Genomic DNA, 26,989 nt, shown 5'->3' on the forward strand with positions numbered 1-26,989 from the left:
CTAAAGAACTCTGAATGTTGCTGTTTATTTTGTGCCCCAGACTGTCATGTTGTGTGGGTCACCCCATGTTGGTTTGGGTCACCCCATGTTGGTGTGGGTCACCCCATGTTGGTGTGGGTCACCCCATGTTGGTTTGGGTCACATGGGTCACCCCATGTTGGGTTGTTAGCGAGGAGTGACCCCCGAATTAGCCTGCGGCCAGAGGGCAAAAAGCTTTACCCATAACAAATCCCTAATACCAACCCTCGCTCTTAATTGAAATCTAATGAAGTCATGGACCGTAACTCATTCCTTTTACTAAACGTAACCATTCATTTGTATTAAAACGAAAATATATATTTTCCCTTTTTAGTTAAATCTGAAATTGACCTTCACATCACGGAGCCTTCATTAAATGTCACTGTGCTCGCCTCATCGATGGGGGTCCCTCGGCTGTGGGCCCCACTGTAGACATTCGATTTCTGTTGTGCCAGGACAGCCCTGCACGTGTCCATGTGTCTTACCTGCCCACACCTGGGCTGTGACATGCTCCCTCCCAGGGCGGTGGGGCATGGCACTACCCGGGCCAGGTCAGCTCCCGTCCAGTAGCTAGGGTGTCGGACCCCAGTCCCTCCTTCACCTCCGGGACTCCTCAGTGGGCCGTATACATGCAAGAGGTCATGGTTATGAGTACATGCTAAGCTTGCTGTGTGGACATTCTCCTATCAATGGGGTTTCTTAAGTGGCTGCCTGATAGTTTTTTTTCTCTCTGTATGTTTTAAGCAAAGCCGTGTACACCAGCTGAGCATGGACATACCAGGATGTATTTCTGCATTTTATAGATATATCTTTATATGACACGAATGGGCTGCTACGATCATTGTTTTTTGTTTTTATTTGATTTTTTTTTTCTTTTTTTTTTCTGCCCCACTCCCCACCACCCACACTGAGGAACCCCCCTTCAAAAAACTTGGCGATGAAAACCGCCTTTGAAAAGCTCTACTCCCTACCTGGAATCTACCTCTCTCTATTGTGAATGTCTTACATAGCCTGTGTCCCTATTATAATCAATAAAATCTCATCATCCGGAGTCATAGAATCCCTCAGACATAAACAAGATTTTTTTTTTCCCTTTCTTTTCTCTTTCTTATATATACCCCTTTTTTTTTATATATATATATATATTTTTTCTCTGTGTGTACCCTTTTAAACCCATACATTCAATATACATTTATTCAGTATTGTTACAGCTTGTCACAATTAATGGGGTAATCAATGTTATACCTCCTTCATATGGGATATGAAGGTGTCGACCTCCCAAATGGAGGTAAAATTATGCGTCTTATTTCTCCATACCACTCTTATTTAACTTTTTCCGACGTGGCGTGTGAGAAAAGAAAAACCCGATGAGCATGGTTTACAGAGAATAAGGAAACTGTGAGACCGGCCTCGTGGCATGGGCCCTCCCGACCAGCAAGTTACCCTGCAACCACGCCGAACCTCGTTGGTACAGCCTTCCGGCTCCCGCGGGCCAACATCCCGAGGGCCGACCAGATCCCCAACACGCATGCCCGGCCAAGGGAGAGCGAACCCCCCCCCCCCCCCAAACCAGACCGAGAGGCGCCGATCCTGTCACACCTCTGGTCTCTCCCCCGAGGGAGGTTTCGATCGACCACCAGGCTCCCGGTGAGCAGGCGCCTCGCCCGCTGGGTGTCTGGAGTCCCTCCCGGACCCACCTGAACAGATCAAAGGGCCGAGCGACAGGAAACCCCGATACACCGCCCCCCAGGCACCATACCCCTCTCCGCGAGGACTCCGGACTTCAAAGAGGAGGGGGAGTATAACAAGGGGTGCTGGAGGGACGAGAGCGGAGAAGACCTGGACTGACGAGAGCCTGCTGACCTGGTCGCGGCTCGATCGCTCCCCAAACCGAAGAACGCTACCCGAACTCTGAACCATCTGAGCCCTGCTGACGCTGTCGCGGCTCCCCGAACTCTGAACCATCTGAGCCCTGCTGACGCTGTCGCGGCTCCCGAACTCTGAACCATCTGAGCCCTGCTGACGCCGTCGCGGCTCCCCGAACTACGAACCTCCGGTGCCTGCTGAGTGACTCGCGGCCCGCTCCACCACGAGAAACGGCAGAGATTGCCGAAAGAAGCAACATCCCCTCAGCTCGAGGATTGAGAGCTGTGCGCCGGATACCTCGCAGAGACACTGATTCAAAGACTGTCCCGCTACCCCTTTCCCCTCATTACGAGATCGCTGCCGCTTGTGGCATCAATTCTGCACCTGCCTTCCGGGTCATAAAGATCCCTGACAACTACCGATAAAAGTCTATTGTCTTACAACGAATTACTGTGTGGTGTCCCTCTATCCGAAGAGAGAGTAAGCGCAGCGAGTGCGATCCTAGGTACGAGACCCTTCCAGGAATGGCCGCCCCGCTCTTGCTCGGCCTAACTCTGGGAAAGGTGGGCCTCCGGGTGGTCAGGAACGCATTCCGTAGCCTCCCCGGGGAACGCCTTCCAACATTTGGTGGCAGCGATGGGATCCGAGCCAACACCTAGAGATCGTGCAGTAGACGGCTTACGCACTACCAAGAAGAAATGGAAGGAGAAACTTCCCTAGGTGCCGCAGGCACCAACCCGAGCCCCACATTCCAAAATGACCTGTTAGAATCTTATACGCACCGAGAACAAACAATTTTGCAAAGACCTTGGAATCGCTACCACCGGACTAAGCACGAAAGAGGACTTCCAGGGGGCATTAAAAACCTGGGTCGAGGCGGGAACTCCCCGGACACAAACAGAAGGAGTCTCTCCCAACGAACCACGAAGCACCCCGGGGAGGAACGGCGCCCCCGAGGGGGGCCTATCCCCAGAGGAACTAGCGGACCGAGAAAGAGGTCGCAACCACGAACTAGAACTAGCAAAATTAAAAATCGAAGGAGAGCTAAAACTGGCGGAAAAAAAGCTGGCGGTGGAACAGTTACGCCTACAAGGAGAACTCAAGGAAAAGAAACAACAAAGAGAACACGAGGAAAAGAAACAACAAAGAGAACACGAAGAAAGAAAACTCCAACTGGAGCACGAACGTAGCCTGAAAGAGATCGAGCTCAAAGCGAAGAATGCGGAGGCCAGACCCTCGGAAACCCAACCCCTCTCCTCCACCGTGGAACCAAAGGTCCACATCCCAGACGTGGTGAAAGAATACTATAAGAACGACGACATCCAGCAATGGTTCAAAGCCTACGAAGTCGCCATGACCTCCCACCGAGTCCTGCAGAAAGACTGGGGGGCTGGGCTGTGGGGCTGGTTCCTGAGCGAGGGGAGAGATACCCTGCTGGACCTGCCCTCCACGGTGATGAACTCCTACAGTCACATGAAAGAGGCCCTAGTAGCCAGATATGGGCTCACCCCTGAAATGTACCGGCAACGGTTTAGAGACTGCAAGAAGATACCCGGTACCACCTGGGTGGAGTACGTGAACTTTTACAGCCGGGCCTTGGACGGGTGGATCAAGGGCAGCAAGGTCTCCACCTTTGAGGAGCTGTTCGACCTAATCGCATGGGAACACTTGTCCGCGAATTGCTTTGTAGAGCTGCGCCAGCACCTCCTGGACAGCAAACTCACAGACCCTCGGAAACTGGCCGTCGAGGCTGACCGGTGGGTAAACACCCGGGCCTCCCGGGGCCCCGTGGGAGACTACAGTCGCCACAGTCAGGGACCCCCCGCCAGAGGGGCGGAGGGAATCAAGGCCGGCCAAGGGAACCCCCGGGGGGATCCCCGCTCAGCCCCCCCAGAGGACAACCTTCGCCCTTTCCAGCTTCACCTCCGGCCAGCACCGGGCCACCGGGGAGGCCGGGGCCCCGAGTAAGGATCACCTGTTTCCGCTGCCAACAGACCGGACACTATGCCAGCGACCCTCAATGTCCCATGTACCAGCGAACCGCCACAACAACCCCGCCGGCTCGACAAATGGCCTCCGTCGCCCTGGGGTAAGAGATGGAAGACTCCGAAGAATGGGAACCAGCCGCCATGGCCTTGGTCTCCCTAGGAGACCGGGAGATGGTCCCCGGAACGTCCCTGCCCGCCAACACAAAGAAGTACCGACAGCAGGTAACGGTCAACGGTCACCGCGTCGAGGGCCTCCGGGACACGGGGGCGAGTGTCACGGCGGTACATTGTCACCTGGTCTCCGAAGAACAGATCCTACCCGGCGCCTTTTGTCCCGTCATATCGTCAGACAATTCCGAGAGCCTCTGCCGGATGGCCCTAGTCCCCTTTGAATGGGGGGGAGTTACCGGCAAGTTAAAGGTGGCGGTCCGAGCCTCCCAGCCCGTGGACTGCCTCCTGGGCAACGACCTTGAGAACTCCCCGTGGGGACAAGTGGAACGAAGAGCCCATCTCGAGATGATGGGCCTACCCGAATGGGTATGCGCCACCACGCGCTCAATGACTCTCAGAGTGCCTTCCTCAGGGGGGGGAGAAGCCATGCCGCTGAGCACCGCCACCATCCCCGAGGTCCAGAATACGCCACCAGGGACCAACGACCCCCTTCTGGACGAAACGACCGCTCCCGACGAAGGGTCCGTGCCTTCCGACCCCGAATCCCTGACCGAACTCGGGGACCTGCCAGAACTGTCCCAGTGGCACTGCGAAGAAGGCCCCTCCCGTGAAGAGTTCTGCCAAGAACAATCCACCTGCCCGTCCCTCATTGGACCCCGACAACAGGCCGAGGCCCAAGCAGCAGGCGACCGGACCGGCACCCACTGGGTATACTGGGAAAACTGCCTCCTGTACAGCGAACAGAAGTCGGCCGAGTTGGGATCGGGCCGAGTACTAGTGGTACCCCTGCGCTTCCGAAGCCTCCTCCTGGGCCTGGCCCATGATGTACCCCTGGCCGGACACTTAGGCCAAGATGAGACCTACCAATGACTCGTCACCCACTTCTATTGGCCCAAGATGCGAGCAAATGTGGAGGCCCACTGCAAGTCCTGCCTCACGTGCCAGGCCAGCGGAAAGAGTGGGGGCAAGCGCAAGGCTCCGCTACAACCTTTCCCAGTCGTCAGTACCCCTTTTGAGCGGGTAGGAATCGACATCGTGGGACCACTGGACCCCAAGACCGCCCAGGGCCACCGGTTCATCCTCGTCCTGGTGGATCATGCCACCCGTTACCCCGAAGCCATCCCTCTAAACACCGTGACGGCCCCCGTGGTAGGCCGGGCCTTGATGGGGATCTTCTCCCGCGTGGGGTTCCCCCGCGAAGTCGTGAGTGACCGGGGTACGAACTTTATCTCCCGATATATGAGGTCCCTCTGGCAGCAGTGCGTAGTATCGTACAAGTTCACCACCCCGTACCACCCCCAAGGAAACGGCCTAGTCGAGCGCTTTAACAAAACACTGAAAGGAATGATCATGGGCCTCGAGGAACCCCTACGCCGGAGGTGGGACGTCCTCTTCCCATGCCTCCTGTTCGCCTACCGGGAGGTTCCACAAAAATCCCTGGGGTTCAGCCCATTCTAACTACTATATGGACACCCCGTCCGGGGACCCCGGAGCCTGGTCAAGGAGGGTTGGGAAACAACTCCCCGGGGGACCCCTTCGGATGTGTTCTGATACATCCTGGCGCTCCGCAACCAGACCCGGAAATTCCGAGAACTCGCAGAGGCGAACCTCGAGGCTAGCCAGGAGGAGATGAAGCGCTGGTATGACCAGAATGCTACGCTGGTCGAGTTTCAGCCGGGCCAACAAGTCTGGGTCATGGCCCCGGTGAAACCCTGCGCCCTCCAAGATAAATGGACTGGACCCTTCAAGGTGGTCTAGCGGAAGAGCCAAATCACCTATCTCGTCGATGTGCAGTCCCCGCGGAGCCCCATCCGGGTCCTCCACGTGAACCGCCTCAAACCCCACTCTGTACGGACAGAATTGAGTTTGCTCCTGGCCACCGACGATGGGGCCGAAGAAGACACCGAGCCCCTTCCAGACCCCCTGGGGGCGAAAGAGACCGATGGTTCCGTGGAGGGGGTGAGACTATCAACCACCCTCACAGCCCAATAGTCCGACGACTGCCGCCAGCTACTAAGGCAGTTCGCGGACCTCTTCTCCCTAACCCCTGGGGTCACCAACTAGTGTGTCCACGACGTGAACACCGGCGACAGCCCGCCAGTGAGACACCGGGCCTACCGGGTCCCTGATCGAGTCCGAACCTGCATCCAGACCGAGGTGGCGAAGATGCTGGACCTCGGGGTGATTGAACCCTCCGACAGCCCCTGGGCCAGCCCGGTAGTCCTGGTTCCGAAAGCGGCTACCCCGGGTGTCGCCCCCGAGCTGAGGTTTTGCGTAGACTACCGAGGGCTCAATGCGGTCACCCGAGCGGACGCTCACCCTATCCCCCGTGCCGACGAGCTCATTGATCGCCTCGGGGCCGCTCGCTACCTCAGCACCTTCAACCTGACTAGTGGATACTGGCAGATTGCCCTCACCGAGGGAGCCAAGGAGCGCTCCGCCTTCTCTACCCCGGATGGGCACTACCGCTTTAGGGTGATGCCGTTTGGAATGAAGAATGCCCCGGCCACCTTCCAGCGGCTGGTGAACAGGGTCCTGTCCGGACTAGAGGGGTTCAGCGCAGCATACCTCGACGATATAGCGGTATTCAGCTCCCAATGGACCGAGCACCTCCAGCACCTCCGACAAGTCGTGCTGGCTCTGCGCCAGGCCGGCCTCACCATCAAAGCCAGAAAATGCCAAATTGGGCACGGCTCCGTAACCTATCTGGGGCACCAGGTGGGAAGTGAGCAGGTCGCCCCCCTCCAACCGAAGGTCGAGGCCATCTTGTCCTGGGAACCCCCCCACGACCCAAACGGAAGTCCGGGCCTTCCTGGGCCTCACCGGTTACTACCGGAGGTTTATTAAGAACTATGGCAGCATCGCAGGCCCCCTCACAGAACTAACCTCCAAAAAACACCCCAAGAAAGTACACTGGACTCCCTCCTGCCAGAAGGCGTTCGACACCCTAAAAGCCGCCATGTGCGCGGCTCCGGTGCTCAAAGCACCCGACTACGCCCAGGAGTTTGTGGTCCAGACGGACGCCTCGGAACACGGCATCGGGGCAGTCCTCTCCCAGTTCGACGACAAGGGCATAGATCGGCCCATAGCCTTCATCAGCCGAAGGTTGCTGCCCCGGGAACAGCGGTGGAGCACCATTGAGAGAGAGACCTTCGCAGTAGTCTGGGCCCTCAAAAAGCTACGGCCCTACCTGTTCGGAACACACTTCCGAGTACAAACGGATCACCGACCCTTGCGGTGGTTGATGCAGATGCGAGGGGAAAACCCCAAGTTGCTACGCTGGTCCATCTCCCTCCAGGGGATGGATTTCACGGTGGAACATCGCCCCGGGACGGACCACGCCAACGCGGACAGCCTGTCCCGATTCTTCCGCTTGAGCGAGGAGAACCCCCAAGTGGATGGGTAGTTCTCCCCGCCTTTCAGCTGGGGGGGGCACGTGTGAGACCTGCCTCGTGGCATGGGCCCTCCCGACCAGCAAGTTACCCTGCAACCACGCCGAACCTCGTTGGTACAGCCTTACGGCTCCCGCGGGCCAACATCCCGAGGGCCGACCAGATCCCCAACACGCATGCCCGGCCAAGGGAGAGCGAACCCCCCCCCCCAAACCAGACCGAGAGGCGCCGATCCTGTCACACCTCTGGTTTTCCCCCGAGGGAGGTTTCGATCGACCACCAGGCTCCCGGTGAGCAGGCGCCTCGCCCGCTGGGTGTCTGGAGTCCCTCCCGGACCCACCTGAACAGATCAAAGGGCCGAGCGACAGGAAACCCCGATACACCGCCCCCCAGGCACCAGACCCCTCTCCGCGAGGACTCCGGACTTCAAAGATGAGGGGGAGTATAACAAGGGGTGCTGGAGGGACGAGAGCAGAGAAGACCTGGACTGACGAGAGCCTGCTGACCTGGTCGCGGCTCGATCGCTCCCCGAACCGAAGAACGCTACCCGAACTCTGAACCATCTGAGCCCTGCTGACGCTGTCGCGGCTCCCCGAACTCTGAACCATCTGAGCCCTGCTGACGCCGTCTCGGCTCCCCGAACTACGAACCTCCGGTGCCTGCTGAGTGACTCGTGGCCCGCTCCTCCACGAGAAACGGCAGAGATTGCCGAAAGAAGCAACATCCCCTCAGCTCGAGGATTGAGAGCTGTGCGCCGGATACCTCGCAGAGACACTGATTCAAAGACTGTCCCGCTACCCCTTTCCCCTCATCACGAGATCGCTGCCGCTTGTGGCATCAATTCTGCACCTGCCTTCCGGGTCATAAAGATCCCTGACAACTACCGATAAAAGTCTATTGTCTTACAACGAATTACTGTGTGGTGTCCCTCTATCCGAAGAGAGAGTAAGCGCAGCGTGTGCGATCCTAGGTACGAGACCCTTCTAGGAAGGGCCGCCCCGCTCTTGCTCGGCCTAACTCTGGGAAAGGTAGGCCTCCGGGTGGTCAGGAACGCATTCCGTAGCCTCCCCGGGGAACGCCTTCCAACAGAAACAAAAATCACCGGTTCCTCACCGTTTTACTCTGACTAAGGTATTCCATACTGGGGCACAACGGCTTATCCGCTTATCCGGGTAGTTCCAAGACCGAGCGGAGCTTCTCACGGCCGGCGTTAGCCTGCCGCCATGTTCCTCAAGCCACTCCCCCTTCCCTGCTACAATGATTGTAACCATACTGCCTCTGGATGGCACCGCTGTTCTTGCCTGTGATGTGCACTGATGGGTGTCTCAGTCACTTGTATGTGTGAACATAGACTGGTGTTTATTGCTTGCATGTATGATGCATGTTCTGGGCCAGAACCACATTCGAATCCCAGGAACCGCATCACTGGGTGGTGTGGAATGCAGCAGAAAACAAAACCGTTCTCTAAAGTACTCAGGCAGCTTAAGTGACTTCCATTTTAGAGCCGCTCTGGTTGTGTTACGGTGGTGGGGGAGCCAATGACTACAAGAGCGAGGTGTGTGTTTGTGAGAATCTGTGTCTAGAGGTGTGTTTCGATAATTCCGTGTTGAGATGGTTCAGAGGGGCTGTGGAACTTTACGTGTTTGTGTATAATAGCTGCTCTATACGGCGGCAGGTGCTGTGAAATGCTGCGCATAGGATTGTGAGTGTGTTTGTAACACAGGTGTGTAGTAATGCTGTGCAGAGGTGTGTGTGTATGTGTACAAGTATGGCTCTGCAGAGGTGTGATTGTGATTGTAATGCTGTTCAGAGCGGTGAGTGTGTGATGCAGAGGTGTAATTGATACTATGCAGAGGTGTGTGTGTGTGTGCGTGTGTGTGTGCGTGTGTGTGTGTGTGTGTGTGTGTGTGTGTGTGTGTGTGTGAGATGGATGCTGTGGAAGATGTGTGCGTGCGCGAGAGAGACCAGCTGAAGAGCAGGGAAGCTCGTGTGCACCCCTCAGTGTTTCAGAGGCAGGGGTGTCTGTGTGCACCCCTCAGTGTTTCAGAGGCAGGGGTGACTGTGTGCACCCCTCAGTGTTTCAGAGGCAGGGGTATCGGTGTGCACCCCTCAGTGTTTCAGAGGCAGGGGGTCGGTGTGCACCCCTCAGTGTTTCAGAGGCAGGGGGGTGCCGGTGTGCACCCCTCAGTGTTTCAGAGGCAGGGGTATCGGTGTGCACCCCTCAGTGTTTCAGAGGCAGGGGGGGTGCCGGTGTGCACCCCTCAGTGTTTCAGAGGCAGGGGGGTGCCGGTGTGCACCCCTCAGTGTTTCAGAGGCAGGGGTGCCGGTGTGCACCCCGCAGAGTTTCAGAGGACGCGTGTCGGTGTGCACCCCTCAGTGTTTCAGAGGCAGGGGTGTCGGTGTGCACCCCTCAGTGTTTCAGAGGCAGGGGGGTCGGTGTGCACCCCTCAGTTTTTCAGAGGCAGGGGTGCCGGTGTGGACCCCTCAGTGTTTCAGAGGGAGGGGTGTCGGTGTGCACCCCTCAGTGTTTCAGAGGCAGGGGTATCAGTGTGCACCCCTCAGTGTTTCAGAGGCAGGGGGTCGGTGTGCACCCCTCAGTGTTTCAGAGGCAGGGGGGGTGCCGGTGTGCACCCCTCAGTGTTTCAGAGGCAGGGGGGTCGGTGTGCACCCCTCAGTGTTTCAGAGGCAGGGTGTTGGTGTGCACCCCTCAGTGTTTCAGAGGCAGGGGTGTCGGTGTATACCCCTCAGTGTTTCAGAGTCAGGGGTGTCGGTGTGCACCCCTCAGTTTTTCAGAGGCAGGGGGGTCGGTGTGCACCCCTCAGTGTTTCAGAGGCAGGGGTGTCTGTGTGCACCCCTCAGTGTTTCAGAGGCAGGGTGTCGGTGTGCACCCCTCAGTGTTTCAGAGGCAGGGGTATCGGTGTGCACCCCTCAGTGTTTGAGGCAGGGGTGCCGGTGTGCACCCCTCAGTGTTTCAGAGTCAGGGGTGCGGGTGTGCACCCCTCAGTGTTTCAGAGGCAGGGGGGTCGGTGTGCACCCCTCAGTGTTTCAGAGGCAGGGGTGTCGGTGTGCACCCCTCAGTGTTTCAGAGGCAGGGGTGTCGGTGTGCACCCACTCAGTGTTTCAGAGGCAGGGGTGTCCATGTGCACCCCTCAGTGTTTCAGAGGCAGGTTGTCGGTGTGCACCCCTCAGTGTTTCAGAGGCAGGGATGTCGGTGTGCACCCCTTGAGGCAGGGGTGTCTGTGTGCACCCCTCAGTGTTTCAGAGGCAGGGGTGTCTGTGTGCACCCCTCAGTGTTTCAGAGGCAGGGGTGTCTGTGTGCACCCCTCAGTGTTTCAGAGGCAGGGGGGTCGGTGTGCACCCCTCAGTGTTTGAGTCAGGGGTGTCTGTGTGCACCCCTCAGTGTTTCAGAGGCAGGGGGGTCGGTGTGCACCCCTCAGTGTTTGAGTCAGGGGTGCCGGTGTGCACCCCTCAGTGTTTCAGAGGCAGGGTGTCGGTGTGCACCCCTCAGTGTTTCAGAGGCAGGGGTGTTGGTGTGCACCCCTCAGTGTTTGAGTCAGGGGTGTCGGTGTGCACCCCTCAGTTTTTCAAAGGCAGGGGGGTCGGTGTGCACCCCTCAGTGTTTCAGAGGCAGGGGTGTCTGTGTGCACCCCTCAGTGTTTCAGAGGCAGGGGTGCCGGTGTTCACTGTGGCGGTGGAGGCTGGGAGTGGTGGCTCTCTGTGCTCATTGACAATGGAGCCCTGAAATGAGTAACCTGCTTCCCTGGCGTTGAGTCTTGCCGAGGGAGGCTCGGGGCCTCCACAGTCTCCTGTCCAGAGAAGGGCCGCCCCCGAAGGCCTTTCTGACCTTTCACCTCCAGCCGAAGGGTGCTCTGGTGTTAGCTAACTCGCCAGACGCCGCAGCGCAGCGTTGGCATGAAGATTAATGATGGCAGCGCGTGGGGGCAGCAGGACCTTCTGATTGCAAAACTGACCAGTTAAAAGCGGATTTATCATTAAAGATATTTAGACGTAGGGGAAAGCTATACAGTAGGAATCGCTAAATAATAAGCCATCAATCTATTAAATAAATGTGAACATTTGTGAATACATCAAATGTTCATTTTTTTTAAAAACAAATTAAGTAAATGAATAATTCAAATAGGAGAAATCATTAAAAAACGAATCCGGGGTCATACTCTATGATAAATATTACAATTGAAATCTGCCAATCGATTATTGTCGCATACGAGTGCGCATTAGGTACACTGGGTGAGAGAACACCATTTTTCTCATTGTTTTATGGGACAAAGATTGACATATCTAAGTAAGAGCATCTAAGATCCGAATAAGAAAGATCTGATTGACAGCTGTGAGAGAGTGAAACCAGGCCCAGGAGGCTGACGTGTGGCCCCGCCCCCCTCCACATCACACGAAGCCATGGCTGCCAAAACATTTGGATTTGAGCACAGACGTCCTTTTTATTTATCCAGAACCTCAGAGAAAAGTACAGCCGTAACATTACGCGTTCTAGATGAGCAGAGAAAGATGAACAGTCTGTACGTGATCAGATTCAGAAATGATAGCACATCTCAAAGACAATGCCAGCTAGTGCCTTCGATTATTGCAGGTTTTTAAACACATAAATAAAAGGCAGTGTCATTTACAATGCCAATAGCTCAATCTCGCACTTGCGAGACCTATGCTTGTTTTAGATGGCGAGCGACCAGTGGATGCCACGGTGTGACGTAGCATCAGGGGGCCCTCGGTTGGCCAGCCCCGCAGGGCTCCTGAATGTCCACTCTGCATCATCCGTCATTAAACTGCTTTTAATTCGCACATTCCGTGGTAATGGCCAGTGTTCATTACCATGTGATATTAACATTACCTCTGCTCTTACAGCGCCGCGCCTGCCACCTTTAGGAGCTGTGAGCATTCAGTGTGACCCGAGCCGCCTCCTGTCCGAGGCCAAGAGGTGCACACACTGGCCTCTCGGATCCATTGATGGGAGTGACTCCTCCACCTTACAAATGATCAGTTCGTGGTGACGCACGTTATCCGCTTTAGATCTTGTAGGCGCTACTTTACGCGATGCTTCTGAATGTATCACTCGTGCCTTGAAAGAGACCGTCTGCAGGGCATTTCCCAAGAGCCCCAGTTCCACTGGAGGTTTATAAATCCGGGTAAAGCTCAGTTTTAGTTTGTCTCCTGACTTCCCACCGGATCCCGCGCCCTCTTCCTGCCTAGAAGATTTGGCCACAGGAGATGAGGCTCTGATTAAAGGTTTGTCCCACTCTGGGTTTTCCTGTTTTGGTCTTCGAGGGACTAATGTGCCAGGGCTGGGCCGGTGTCGGATGAAGCCTCGAGGGGCTGCAGATGCTTCTATGCATTGGAAGCAAACTTTACTTTTAACTCCGAAAGTTCCTTGCGGTGGCCATGAAGCTCCGACCCCTGCAGACATGCACACGAGACCCTCAACGTCCGAAGAATTCAATGTAGACCTTGTGACCGGTGCTCAGAGAATTCCCGCCCTCCATTGTCACTCTCTGAGGGGACTCCATCATCATTCACCTCCTAGTAGCATCGAGAGCTCGGGAGTCGTGCTGGCACTCGTGAGATCGCCAGGACTGGGGACAGAAACCAAGATTGGGAATAGACAACTATACAGAGGGTCCCTGCGCACTCTAGAGACCACGGTTACTGTGTGACCTCCGGGGCCTTCAAGATGCTCCTCAGATGGGCCAGCAGGGCTGAGGCAGACGGGGCTGTGGAAGGCTTAGACCTCATTGGCATGTGAGTAACCAAGAGCAAAGACCTTTACTGTTCACCTAGACGGCCCGGCATGGCGCACACCTGAGGCTCGTCACGTGATTTTTGGCCCCCACCAGGATGCTTGACGGAGCATTTTATATTGGACGTAGCTCATTTAGCGTAACCGGAGGTCTTCAGCTTTCACTGGGACAGTCGTCATTTTTGTTGGATGTTTCAGAGCGGCAACTATTCAGGCTTACATTGAACTGGTCCTGATGATGGTCCTATTCAGTTAAAGGGTCGAAACGCGGTGCCCCCATCAATAGACTGAAGTGAGGTCGAGGACCTCGGCGACATGCTCCGCGACTTACCCATAAGGGGTGAAAAACGTCTCCGGGCCCCAGAGGGCGACCAATGCCGCAACTGGAAACCAGAGGGGCCTGCCGGCGATGAGCAGGCCGGAGGACGAGACGACTCCGACCGGGACAGGCGAGCCGAAAGGAGCTTCATCCGGCGCTCCTGCCGGGACTTCAGCTTGAGGTGTTGGCAGGCGTCGCAATCCGTCGAGTCGTGGTGTTCACCCAAACACCACATACAGATAAGATGTGGGTCCGTCGCGGACATTTGCCACGAACAGGAGGTACACGTTTTAAAGCCCGAAGGCATCGTACACTGTTCCAGATGCGAAGCGTCAAAAGGGGCCTGAAAACAGGCCAGAGGAACCGCTCACTCCGAATCTGTGATGCACACGGAAAAAAAGGAAACTGGCGTCAGCACACTGGGAGGGACTTGTATGACCTCGTTGACATCACGTACGTGGACGACGTCCGGGCAGGGTCGTATGGCGCCGTCCCCCTGTGCGCAGAGGTACTGCTGCAAAGAATTTTCCAGATCCAGTTTGACACCTGGGGATATTGTAAGTTAAGGAATCTGCGGCTAGATGTCTCTATCAGATCTTCCATTTCACAACTATGCCTGATCAATTTTTGTACTTATTTTATTTCATGTTTTTATGCTTCCTACTGAGTAATCATTCCAGTATCTTGTTCATTACTGGATTGCTGTATTTTAATACATTGTTTTGATTTCAGTATATTGGACCCTCTGTTATTCTTATTTCCCTTGGGACACTGTTGGTCTATCATAATACTTACCCCAGATCCCCAAGACCTCTAAGGTTTTCCTTGGTTAAACCGCATCTGATTTCAATAAACGCACATGCATTCCAATCTCTGCCCCTTACTTTCCTGTCGTTGAATGTTGAATGTCACCATTGCACCTTCTCTCCCTCTGTAGGACGCGTGGACATTAATTCCCTGCCATAGGACCCTGGTAATTTGACGCAGTGATGGTGCTTGTCGCCGGCCTGGCCAAGCGCCTGGCCACCTTCTTCACTGGCCTGGTGGAGTGCATGGGTTTTGCCGGAGTGGTCTTCGGATGGGCATCGCTGGTCTTCGTACTCAAGCAGGAGAAATACTTTGCTGACCTCTGCACCACGGGCAACTCGACCAGCTCCAACTCTACAGGAGAACCAGGTGAGGAGCTTAGAGGTGGATTGGCGTGTCAGGGGCTCACTGATCCTGGGGTGTGGGGGTTACACTCCAGGTGCCACCTCGTGCTCAGAGAGGGGCCTTGAACATGGGCAGTGGCAGAGCCCTCTCAGAGCCCTCTCTCAAGGCAAATGCAAGGATTGTTGATATATTTCCATCTGATAGTAGCTTGCATCCGAGACCTTGACGTGTGTTGCATGGGAAGGAAGCCAATGCAGAGGGACTTGTTGCAGGGCTTTCTTAAGGTCCCTAATGTTGATCCCGGAGAAGGATGCATCATACCCGAAGTTCAGAGTAATCGGGTATGAAAGGGATTTCATGGATAGCTTGAGACTCTGGCACGGTTTGGGGATCGCAGTCCAATGCCTGACAGCAAGGAAGGTTTGCAGCACACTATGGATTATTAGTGTGTGGGTTCAGGAGACCACCCTACGTATGAGGGGACCTGGCCTAGAGGTGATGGCGGAGAAGGAAGATGTTCCATGCGTGAATAATAACAGTGGATCTGCGGATATTTCAATGCAGTGCAAACACCAACTCACTCTAGGTGCAGATGTTTGCCCCGCAGTAATTACCCCCTATTATTTATTTAATTATGGGGATCACCCTCCCCCAGTTCACCCATTCCCTCTTCCTAAACAGCCGGCCAGCATTTTTTCACATAAATCTGCTGTGTTTATTTACAGAGTGCAGGGCAGGTGGCGAAATGCCCGTTGGCAGGAGAGAAGCAACACAAAGAGCGCATTCCCATAAAAGTGTGGCACCATGCGGTCTGATCTTTGTATGCCCCTTTATGCAGACCTTAGTACCCCAAACTATTCCTTCCAGCCTCAGAGATCCAGGGAGGACCTGGGTACCATTGTGGTGTCATCTCACTGACCGTTGTCCATGCCACCAAAGATGTCCACATGTACGGGTTGTAGGTAGGGAGCCGGGTGGTAGGTGCAGCCACTGATTGACAGTGTGCTATGTACATCTAGGTGTACCTAAAATGGCCCTATAATGGTATTTCAAGGTCCGGTGGTCATCTGTCGAGGTAATCACAGGTAGGTTGAAATACTTTTTCATTATCTGCCTTTTGGCTCTCTGCCTGTGGGCCTTGTACGAGGTTAAAATATGTGTCAAAGTTTATTGCAGTTATAATGCCCGCGACCATGGGTGCCAGATAGTTCAGTTTCACCACAGAGCCCCATCAGTGTCTTAACAGCCTGCTGCGCTTCGTGTATGACACCCACGAAACAAAGCTCCATCGTGCCAATTTTAGACTTTGACGCACGTATCTGGATAGGATCCACCGAGGATTCTGTGATGACTTCACAATCATGAGGATGGTCATATCTCCTGAGTGGTCTCTGTAGTGCTACCTACACCGAACCCTCAGGAGATGGCATGGGACATTGGCCCATTCACTGTGAGGGACAAAGGGCAGTGAGGAGACCTGTTGAACCCCCACTGTTGTACCCCCTAGCAAGTGTCTGGTGACTTCGGGCCCGATTTAGAGCTCGGCGGACGGGATACTCTGTTGGAACGGTGATGGAAATCCCTTACGCCGAAAGATAAATCCCATAGGAAATAATGTAATTTATATTTCAGCGGACGGGATATCCGTCACCGTTGTGACAGAGTAACATGTCCACCAAGATCTAAATCCAGCCCTTAATCTTAAGGCTCCTCGAAAGGTTTCAGGACATCTCTTGATCAGGAGAGTATGAGATTGGACGTCTTCTAGACGGCTTCTGGCATGGCGAACACCAGATCTGAATTACCTCTGGTCTGGTATCTGGAGGCCTCTAGATACAGTAGCTGGACGTCTCCTGACATGTTGAACATGAGATCGGGTGTGTTCTGGCCTGGTATCTGAGGGTTCTAGATGCAGTCGCTGGACGTCTCCTGACATGTTGAACATGAGATTGCGTGCCTTCTGGCCTGGTATCTGAGGGTTCTAGATACAGTCGCTGGATATCTCCTGACATGTTGAACATGAGATTGGGTGTCTTCTGGCCTGGTATTCGGATTCCTACAGTATAAATAACTCTCCTACAGTACTTGCACATCTCTTAATATGGTATCTGGACGTCTCTCGGCAAAGGATGTGGTCATTTCCTGGCACAGTATCTGGTTACTTCTATACATGGCAACTTTCCACTTGGTATCTGCATTTATTGGCAAAATATCTGGACGCCCCCGGGCACAGCATGTATGAATGAGCCCCAGATACAGCTTTTCTATGGCACAGTAACTGTGCATTCCTGGACAATATCTGGGCATCACTTGCCAGGCTTCCGGGTATCTACTGGGTTGGGCTTAGTGTCACAGCACTCTCACACACAGTATAAAAGCACTTCCCAGCATGCTATCTGCACCTCTTGCCACCGCCTTTAATAGAGCTATGAAGGCACAGTACTTGATGGGCACCGAGTTATCTGTTTACTGGTTAGTTCTTAAGTGCCAGACAAACACTGCTGTATCGGGCATGTCCTGGTGCTGGACCTGCCCATCTCTCAGTACAGTATCTAATCGCCCTTTCAATACACTTGCCTTATCATTGATTAGTGGTTACAATGGGTGTGTGATGGTACACTGTAAGTCAGACATTTGATGACCGATGTGCTTCTGTCTGTGCCTCCAGGCCAATGAACTACATCCCAACAGACAGGATGATGGGAACAACCCTCCAGTATTTTGTGGAGAAGCTGAGGACTCTTCTCTTCGATGAAGACTTATGTCCGCTGTGAGAAGTTGGCCTGGCATATGCTGGTCACTAGTTAAAGTGGCCACCTTGCACCAGTCCAATCCGACTCTTGTGGTAGATAGGTTTAAGACAACCTTTTAAAGAAAGCTATCCTAGTGGTAGCTGTGGAGAGAAGCCTTCAGGCTAAGTCTCTGAGGAATGTAAAGCAGCTTGTTTTACCTTTATAATCTCTTGAATTACCAAATGAAAAGTCACCACACAGGTATATATATCAAATATATATGTATTTATTTCTAGACACACTCTACTTAACTCTTTATGAGATTAGAGCCAGGTAAACATTCAAATGTCAACAGTTCTCAATAAATTAAGCACAAATATGGCTGGAGCCCTAGGGGCGTACCAGACCATATACTAAAAAAATGGTTTAACAAAGTCGACTTGCAAAATGACAAAGCCTAGGGCCTTGGGAATCGCTGGGGCTTCACTACTGCAGTGTTAGCAGGTAAGTAATAAGCCCACGGGAGACGCGTGCAGTGTCTAAACACAGCCGCGGGTTTCCTATAGGTTACAATGGAGCAAGTCGCGGTTTGTATTTTAAAGTTTTAGGGCACTTAGAAAAAGTCAACACTCAAGCCACTTACAGGGTAAGTATTTCGAGGGCCAACACACACTTGGGCACCGGAGTGCACGAGTTACCTCACCCAGGGAAGCCGGGTGCATAGGTGTCTTTTGGTGTCGGGTCGCGATGCTGTTTTCAATGGAGACCAATGAAGACTTGCTGCTTGAGACGACTGAAGAGGTGTCCGCTGGAATCCGAAGGTGGATTAAAGATGAAGAGGACCTGAAAATTGAAGGGACCGTGTTCAAAGTCACTTGCCAGTGACCGGTGGCCAGCAAGATGGATGACCACAGTTGTCGCGTCGCTTCAGGTCGTCGATGGTGTTTTGTCTCTTCGCTCACAAGGTCCAGGAGGGATCGATGATGACCAGCAGCTGGATTCCCATGACGCCTGCAGCTGATGACGGTGTCGGCAACCGGATTGGAGCCAACAAGCCTTGGCAACTGCAAGTCTCGTGTGGACTGAAGATAGTCAGTGATGCAGACCAGCAAGGTCTGATGGACTTACCCAGCAAGGGTAAGTGAGGGCAGGCCCGGAGCAACCAGGAGAGCCCTTTGAGTCATTGAGAAAGTCTTCGGGGACCCACTAGCCAACGGGCAAGGGATCGCAAAGACGCCGCCACAGGAAAAGTTTCACAGGAGCCCACGGTCACTCGGGACGGGGTAGGCCGCTGATTTTTGGAACTAGACCTGCTGGGGACTTGGGCCACAAATGGTCCAAAGCACAAGTTCGTAGAACGTTGTTTAGGGTTTGCACTCGAAATCAGTGCACGGTTCCCAAGTATTGCAGTTCCTCGTCACTCGTGGGGTCCAGATGCCACAGCTTCACTGGGGACTCAAAATGGCCGTCGAGAGGTCAGGAAATCTGCTTCAGAGGCCACAGGGACTTTGGACTCCAGCGGGAGCGGTGAAGTTTGCAACCATTGATTGAGGTTATAGGTGCCTGCCAAGCAGGGGAGTCACTCCTGGACTCCAAGGGAGATTCTTCAGTCTTCCAAAGATAGTGGAACGTCGAAGGGCCAGGATTCTTCTTTGTAGAGCGTCGTCCAGGGTAATCTGGATTGCATTGGCAATGCTTGGTATCTTATAGTGAAGATAGGGTAGGGACTAGCTCTATGACCACTCCTCTAGGAGGGTCAGGGTAGTGGGTGGTTACACCCACTTCCCTTTGTCCAGTTTTGCGCCAGAGCAGGGGCAGGTAGCCCCTGAACCGGTTTGAGCTGGCATATGCACAGAGGAGCCTACTGCTCCCCCAGTGCAGGACTTCAAAGCACTCTAGGAGTGCACCCACCCAGCCCCAATACACTAAATCCTGTCTGGGAGGTGGTGACACCTCCCTGTGACAGGATGCCTTTTGTTGGGCTTCCTCCACTGCGAGTTTCGGTCAGCAGCAGGAGGGCAGCCCAGTGTCTGTGCTGGTGGCATCCATTTTGTGATGCCAGGGCTCTAGGAGATTTCTACCGTTTAGTACAGTGGGTACATGTCATCCCCTCTACAAGGGTGGGATCATACTCCCACACCAGTTACTGGTGTAGGGGTATGATTCCAAGTTGTTTGACACCAAACACGACATGTTTTGATGCAGTCATTCGAAAGTTAGCATTTACCGCGAGGTTATAATGCACTTAAGAGTATATGGTTTAACCGCATCCACAAACAGTAGCAGAGAATAGACTCTGCCAGCTGCAGAGGGGTCCTGCTCATGCAGAAGCACCCCCTCACATAGTAAACCAAGCACCCTGCCCTCAGGATTGTTAGGGCCTGCAAGAGGGGTGGCTGATAGGTTTATATGTGTGTGTATGGTGAGATATAAAAACCTATATCTCTGTGAGGAGTGCTAACACTACCTCACACAGGCTGCAGTAGCAGGCCTGTGGTGGCAGATTGAGAATGCTTCCCAGGGGTGGCATAATACATGCTGCAGCCCCTGGTAGGCCTGTGAAGTACCAATGCCCTAGGTACCTAAGGTACCATATACTAGGGGCTCCTAAGGTACCACAGTATCCAATCACTAGTGCATCTAATATGCACACCAATCATTTAAGGGAGTAAGCAGATAGGCTGGGGTCCTGGATAGCAGGATCCCAGCCAGACTAGTCAAAAACCATTCAAACACCAGGAAAAAAGTGGGGGCAACCATATAGTCAGATTCCACCTTCTTACATCCGCTCCTGAATACACACGATAGTAATTCCGCGGTCCCCTGCTTCTTTGTAAAGTGCCTTCAGACCTGCCCTGTGCTCCACTGCATTGTATCGATTTACCGTCCTCTAGCCACTCTGGTGACTTCATTAAGCCTCTTAAGGAGGCGCTGGCCAGTCTTGCATTGCAGTTTCCACATTTTATTGTCCTTGAGGACTTGTATATACCTGTTGGCTGCGTTGGACACAATGACTTCTCTTAATCTCTCTAAAGTTGTCTTCCTCCCCACGCGTCAGACCGGTCATAGTATTCATCTTATTTTTCCTAATTCTTCTATTTCCTGGAATAAAACCAAACCGCTGATTTCAGAAATGTTCTATCTGTCTCGGTCTCGCACCTTTTTAGTTAACCCTGATTCGGATGCACACGTGATGCATGTCCTGGTACTGTAAGTACCGCTGCCCTACCACATGAGTGCACAGGGCACATGATTCTGCCTACCGCTGTAGGGCACAATGTCCCACTTGCCCTGAGATCCCGTCTCGCCATCTTTGCAGATGCCCGCCAGCTAAAGTCTTGAATGAAGATTCTGCGTAATGCTGGTCCATAGTCTGGAGTTGGCAATAACAAAGCTTCTCTTGTAATCCGCTCTGCTTCAAGAAAGCCTACAGTCTTCGTTTCCGAGCAGTCTATTCCACCGCTGTGCCATGGTATTTCACTCAATGTGTGCGGTTAAACAGATCCCATTTGAGCAGCTCTTTCAAAGTTGCTTTGATGGTGCCAGTGATGGGCCGAAGATTTCGGCGTCTTTATTTAAGCCTTCTGGAAGCAGAGTGCGAAGCAGTACAATCCGGCTCCTCTGGACTCCAGCGCGGCCGCCCGATTGAGCCCTTGTGGGGAGAATGCCACCCCCTTGTTGGCCGTTCTTCCTGGTGCTTTTTGGTCTCCCATTCTTAACATTGTTCCGCCTTGCTCGTGGAACCTCGGAGGCCTTTGGTGCCTGTTTATTGAACTCGATGCCACCATCAAAGCGTCCCTTAGCTAGACATATTTCATTATCGTCGTAGGTTTTCAAGGTTCTCTCTAGTTTAGGTTAACATCTGTGGTCCACTTGTATGTTTACCCTTCCATTAACAAACCCTTCAGCCCGCAATCTGCCTTTAACCTGTTTCTCCTGTGTCACAATATTTTCAGTCCACCTTTAACCACATAAAATATCTAATAATTGTGCAATTTATTAAGTTATCTATGTGTTGCCAGGCACCATCTTGCTTTTCCGTGGCCATTTTCTAGTGCCCAGGAGATACTGTGCTCTCTCTACTGGCCATGACCTGAAAAAGGCCTGTTCTTGACCCTCGGCCTGTGAGCCAGCCACCAAGAGCCGGTAGTCCCCAGTCTCGAATCCTTTGGGCATCCCCAATCCGGGCAGAGGTGCACGTGTCGCCCCCCAGCGTGTACACTACTTCTGGCTACTCCTCGTAGTGCTTGTGTTTGCTTATATCTTACTTAAAGATGCAAACGCATGTAAAAAAGTTACCGCTGTGCAGTTTCCTTTTCATTTTAAAGTGCTGGACTGAAGGAACGCCGTTTTCGCCGTGCGGTGTGAATGTGAGTTTCTGGCATGAAGACCAGGCTATGTGGGTTTCCTCCGAGTAATGCTCGTCATAGCTGTAGGTATGACGTACTCCCAGCGTTCCCTCCTGGGGGGGAAGGGCCTATGTTTGGAACACAGCTGCTGCTCCCCAATTCGTCCTGTACTCATTTTCTCAGTGTCAACCTCGGAAAGATAAAAGGCTGAGTCAGACATGCTTGAAAACGAACATTTATAACTTGTTGATTGCATAAACATGGGTACAGCAGGCGCATTTACCGACTGAGGTAGGTTTCCATCTTCTGTGAGTTCTACAAGAGATGTCCGAGGAGCCTGGTCTCTCGCGCTGCCCTTCGAGCCCGCCTTGTTATCCACTGTTTCTTATAACGTCATATGATCACGTGATCTAAGACATAAACTTGTGTCACGTGATTGTGCATTCGTTATGTGTTCTGAAATCCGAATAACACCCCGTGTACTTGCGTCAGCGTTTCTAGTGTGTAAAGGTGCGTTTACATTCGCTCCCTCACGTTTGAAACGTAATTGGCTACAAACGATACTAGATGTGAACCTGGAACCTTCTCGGGTCCGAGTGTCACCAGCTTTGCTTAAAGCCCCCGGGGTCTGGGAGCCGGTCCGCGGGAGACCGTGGGGGGAGGGGGGGGGGTCAGTTTCCATGGTGGGACCTCTCTGTTGCATCTCTTAAGTCCCATAGACAACCTCTGTGCCAGGTTTTCAATGTGCCATGAATTGAAATAAAACTTTTTAAGCGCACTAATGCGTGGGGCGTCTTGGCGCTGCATAACCACAAGTCCGGAAGCAGAGCCGTCAAATCAATCGGCCAAACGAACAATGAGCTCATAAAGGGCCCCGTTTTTAAAGCTTTCCTAAATATTCCGAGGTCTTCAGGGGAGTTAATCTGAGGGCAAAGAGTTCCATCCTTTATCCGTAGCCAAGGAAAGGAATCTTCCATCCGCGTCGGCCACGTCACTCCGGGTACCACAACGTTCTTACTGTCACTCCAGCGAAGAAGTGGATACACATGTTATAATGTTATAAAGTGCTAATCAAGGAGTGAAGCAATCTGGGTTAGAACAACCGGTTTTCGTGAGGAAAGAAAGATAAACTGGAAAATAGTTCTCAATGTTCAAGGAAGAGGCAGCGACTTGACTGGCCAGGGCAGCACATTTCCGCGCGTCATCAAACCTAATTTCCCAGATTCGTGGCCGCCTTATCTGGGATCGCACGGCTTTTCGGCGAGTCCCAGGAGTAGAAAATCTCAAATGAACTGGGAAAGTGTGGATTGCCCAGTGCCATGGTGTATATGCTGTGGAAGGGAAGCCCCCCTTAGTCTCATGAATGACTGATGAAGGACTCCGATGTCTCCATCAGAGACAAGAGTCTTCAAGATAAAAAGCTGTGGGTTGCTTATCAGACTGAAGGGGAAACCTCGTTCTCCTATTCTTGATTCCACATCTACAATCCTTGGAAATGCAAATATCAACAGTACATTTATGTAGAGTTTAGTATATTAAACTTGTAATTCCCCTTATATACTTATCTTCTCAATACTTCTGCAGTCGACATTGAGGCCACAAGAGTTTGAATGGTGTCCTGCCCACGGTATTCTGATGGACAACTGACTGTTTGGATGTTGAGTAGGGGAGCAAAATTCACAAAATTGGCTTCTGAATAACTGCAACATTTGGTGAAAATTATGCATATTGCAAATCTGTCATTTGGCGATTAGTGTTTGACGCAAAATACCTCCTTGCATTAATTCTGCACACACTGAACCATTACATGGTAAGAAATGGTATATTCTGGCCACTTACGTTATCCACATATGCTCGTAAAAGGTTATTGGGTTGGGTATGGTGTAATTTCAGGAATTTCACATAACAAGTGTGTAGGAGAGTAGGATCTGCACTTGTGTTGCCCCCACTTTTTTTCTGATGTATACACTGGTTTCTGGCTATAGTCTGGCTGGGTCCCTGCTAATCAGGGCCCCAGTCTCTCTGTTCTCTCTAAACAACTTGGAGCGCATATTAGATGCACTAGTGATTGGATACTGTGGTGCCTTATGAGCCCCTAGTATATGGTACCTTGGGTACGAAGGTATAGGTACTTCACAGTCCTACCAGGGGCTGAAGCATGCATTATGCCACCCCTGGGAAGCAGACTAAATCTGACACCACAGGCCTGCTACTGCAGCCTGGGTGAGGTAGTGTTAGCACTCCTCACTGAGGTATAGGTTCCTATATCTCACCATACACACACATATAAACCTATCAGTCACCCTTAAGGCAGGCCCTATCAATCCTGAGGGCAGGGTGCTTGGTTTACAATGTGAGGGGGTGCCTCTGCATGAGCAGGACCCCTCTGCAGCTGGCAGAGTCTATTCTCTGTGGCTGTTTTTGGATGCAGTTAAACCATATACTCTTAAGTGCATTATAACCTCCCGGTAAATGCTAACTTTGGAATGACTGCATCAAAACATGTCGTGTTTGGTGTCAAACAACTTGGAATCATACCCCCACACGAGTAACTGGTGTGGGAGTATGATCCCACACTTCTAGAGGGGACGACATGTACCCACTGTGGAAACACGGTAGAAATCTGAAAGAGCCCTGGCATCACAAAATGGATGCCACCAGCACAGACACTGGGCTGTCCTCCTGCTGCTGACTGAAACTCGCAGTGGAGGAGGCCCAACAATAGGCATCCTGTCACAGGGAGGTGTCACTACCTTCCAGACAGGATTTAGTGTATTGGGGCTGGGTGGGTGCACTTCTAGAGTGCTTTGAAGTCCTGCACTGGGGAAGCAGTAGGCTCCTCTGTGCATATGCCAGCTCCAACCGGTTCAGGGGCTACCAGTCCCTGCTCTGGCGCAAAACTGGACAAAGGGAAGTGGGTGTAACCACCCACTCCCCTGATCCTCCCAGAGGAGTGGTCATAGAGCTAGTCCCTCCCTTTCCTTTAGTATAAGATAGGGAACCCTTGTCACTGCAAGTTAGATATCCCTGGACGACGCTTTACAAGAAGAATCCTGGTCCTTCGACGTTCCACTACCTTTGGAAGATGGAAGAATCTCCCTTGGAGTCAAGGAGTGACTCCCCTGCTTGGCAGGCACCAAAACTTTGAATCAACGGTCGCAAACTTTCCCGCTCCTGCCGGAGTCTGAAGTCCCTGCAGCCCCAGAAGTGGATTTCCTGACTTTTCGACGGCCATTGTGATTCCCCAGCAAACCTGAGGCGAGTGGACCCCACGAGTGACGAGGAACAGCAATACCCAGGTACCGTGCACTATTGTCGAGTGCAACCCTTTCACGACATTCTACGAACTTGTTCTTTGGACCATTTGTGGCCCAAGCCTCCAGCAGGTTGTGCACCGAAAATCAGAGGCCTACCCCATCCCGAGTGACTGTGTGCTCCTGTAAGGCATTTCCTCACGAGGCTTCTTCGCGATCCCTTGCCTGTTGGCTTGTGGGTCCCCTGAAGACTTTCTTATCAAACCAAAGGGCTCCCCTGGTTGCTCCAGGCCTGCCCTCACTCACCTTCGCTGGGTGAGTCCCTCAGACCTTGCTGGTCTGCACCATTGACTTTATTCCCTTTCCACGAGACTTGCTGTTGCCAAGGCTTGTTGGCTCCAATCCGGTTGCCGACCCCTCAGTAAGCTGTGGACTTTGCGGGACACTCCGAATCCAGCTCCTGGTTGTCATCGGCGCCTCCTGGACAGTGGCTGAAGAGTCAAAACACCCTTGATCACCTGAAATCACCCGACTTCCGTTGGCATCCATCTTCCTGGCCCCGGGTCACTGGCAAGTGACTGAACACTGTCCCTTCTGCTTTCAGGTCATCTTAATCTTGAATCCAGCCTTGGATTCCACCGGACACTTCTCCAGTCTTCGCAAGCAGCAAATCTTCTTTGGCTTCCATAGAAAACGACGACGCGACCCGACACCAAAAGACACCTATGCACCCGGCTTCCCTGGGTGAGGTAACTCGTGCACTCCGGTGCTCCTGTGGGTGTTGGCCCCCAAACTACTTACCTTGTAAGTGGCTTGCTTGTAGACTTCCTAGAAGTACCCTTAAACTTTAAAAATCCAACCGCGACTTGCTCCATTGAAATCAATAGGGAACCCGCGGCTGTGTTCTCACACTGCACGCGTCTCCATTTTACTTACCTGCCTTGGGTGTATTAGTGAAGCCCCAGCGATTCTACAGGCCCTAGGCCTTGTCATTCTGCAAGTCGACTTTCCTAAACCTCTTTTTTAGTATATGGTCTGGTACGCCCCTAGGGCCCCAGCCATATTTGTGCTTAACTTATTGTGAAACGTTGATATTTGAATGTGTTCCTGACTTCTAATCTCCTAAAGAGATTAGTAGAGTGTGCCTAGAAATAAATACATATATATTTGATATATATACCTGTGTGGTGTCCTTTCATTTGGTAATTCAAGAGATTATAAGGTAAAACAAGCTGCTTTACATTCCTCAGAGACTTAGCCTGAAGGCTGCTCTCCACAGCTACCACTAGGATAGCTTTCTTTAAAGGTTGTCTTAAACCTATCTACCATAAGAGTCGAATTGGACTGGTGCAAGGTGGCTACTATAACTAGTGACCAGCATATGCCAGGCCAACTTCTCACAAAGTGTAACCTGAGATTTCCAAAGTTCTGCGCATTCCTCCAGCTTGATTTACATCTCGCCAGGGCCCACTGTTGAGAGGTGGCTGAAGAGGCTTGTCCTGATGAAGATTGCCATGCCAGCTGTTGTTGAATCATGCACCCAGGGGGCAGTGGGAATGGCAATCCAGGCTGGGCCCTTCTGCTGTCACTGGTACATTGAACATGTGAGATTTCATTTAGGCAATGTGGGTTTTTCCATCTGTGGTGCCTGGTCCATGTAAACTGATTCTTTCATTTGCACCTGCTGTCTACTCCTGACTGGCTCTGTTTCCTGCTCTTCTGTCCCATGTCCTCATGTCTTCCCATCTGCTACGGCTCTTTCCCCTACACAGACTGCAGCGCCCAAGATGAACGCTTCTCCCTGATCTTCACCATCGCTTCCTTCCTCAACAACTTCATGACCCTGCCCAATGGCTTCATCTTTGACCACTTCGGGACGATGGTCACCAGGCTCATCGGCATGTGAGTATTGTCCGCTGCGTGTCACTGTCCAACATTTGCTCTTCATGTCTCTCTCCTCCGTCTCCCCCGTCTCAGCCAT

The 26,989-nt window shown here is 52.7% G+C and overlaps 1 protein-coding gene across 9 annotated transcripts in view; it reads left to right on the top strand.

Annotated features, from left to right (window-relative positions):
• SLC43A3 (solute carrier family 43 member 3) overlaps positions 1-26,989 on the top strand; it is a 523,038-nt gene that overhangs the window by 346,246 nt on the left and 149,803 nt on the right. For all 9 annotated transcript variants that reach the window (XR_014981069.1, XR_014981068.1, XM_085651424.1 and 6 more), the window contains 2 exons: positions 14,459-14,697; positions 26,781-26,910. Coding sequence is in view for 7 of the 9 variants with exons in the window: in XM_085651424.1 (XP_085507550.1) it covers positions 14,511-14,697; positions 26,781-26,910 (317 nt within the window). In the remaining 2 variants the exon portion in view is untranslated. The remainder of the gene's footprint in view (positions 1-14,458; positions 14,698-26,780; positions 26,911-26,989) is intronic.

This window comes from Triturus cristatus, chromosome 4_1 (assembly GCF_964204655.1).
Source record: "Triturus cristatus chromosome 4_1, aTriCri1.1, whole genome shotgun sequence".
Taxonomy (NCBI): Eukaryota; Metazoa; Chordata; class Amphibia; order Caudata; family Salamandridae; genus Triturus; species Triturus cristatus.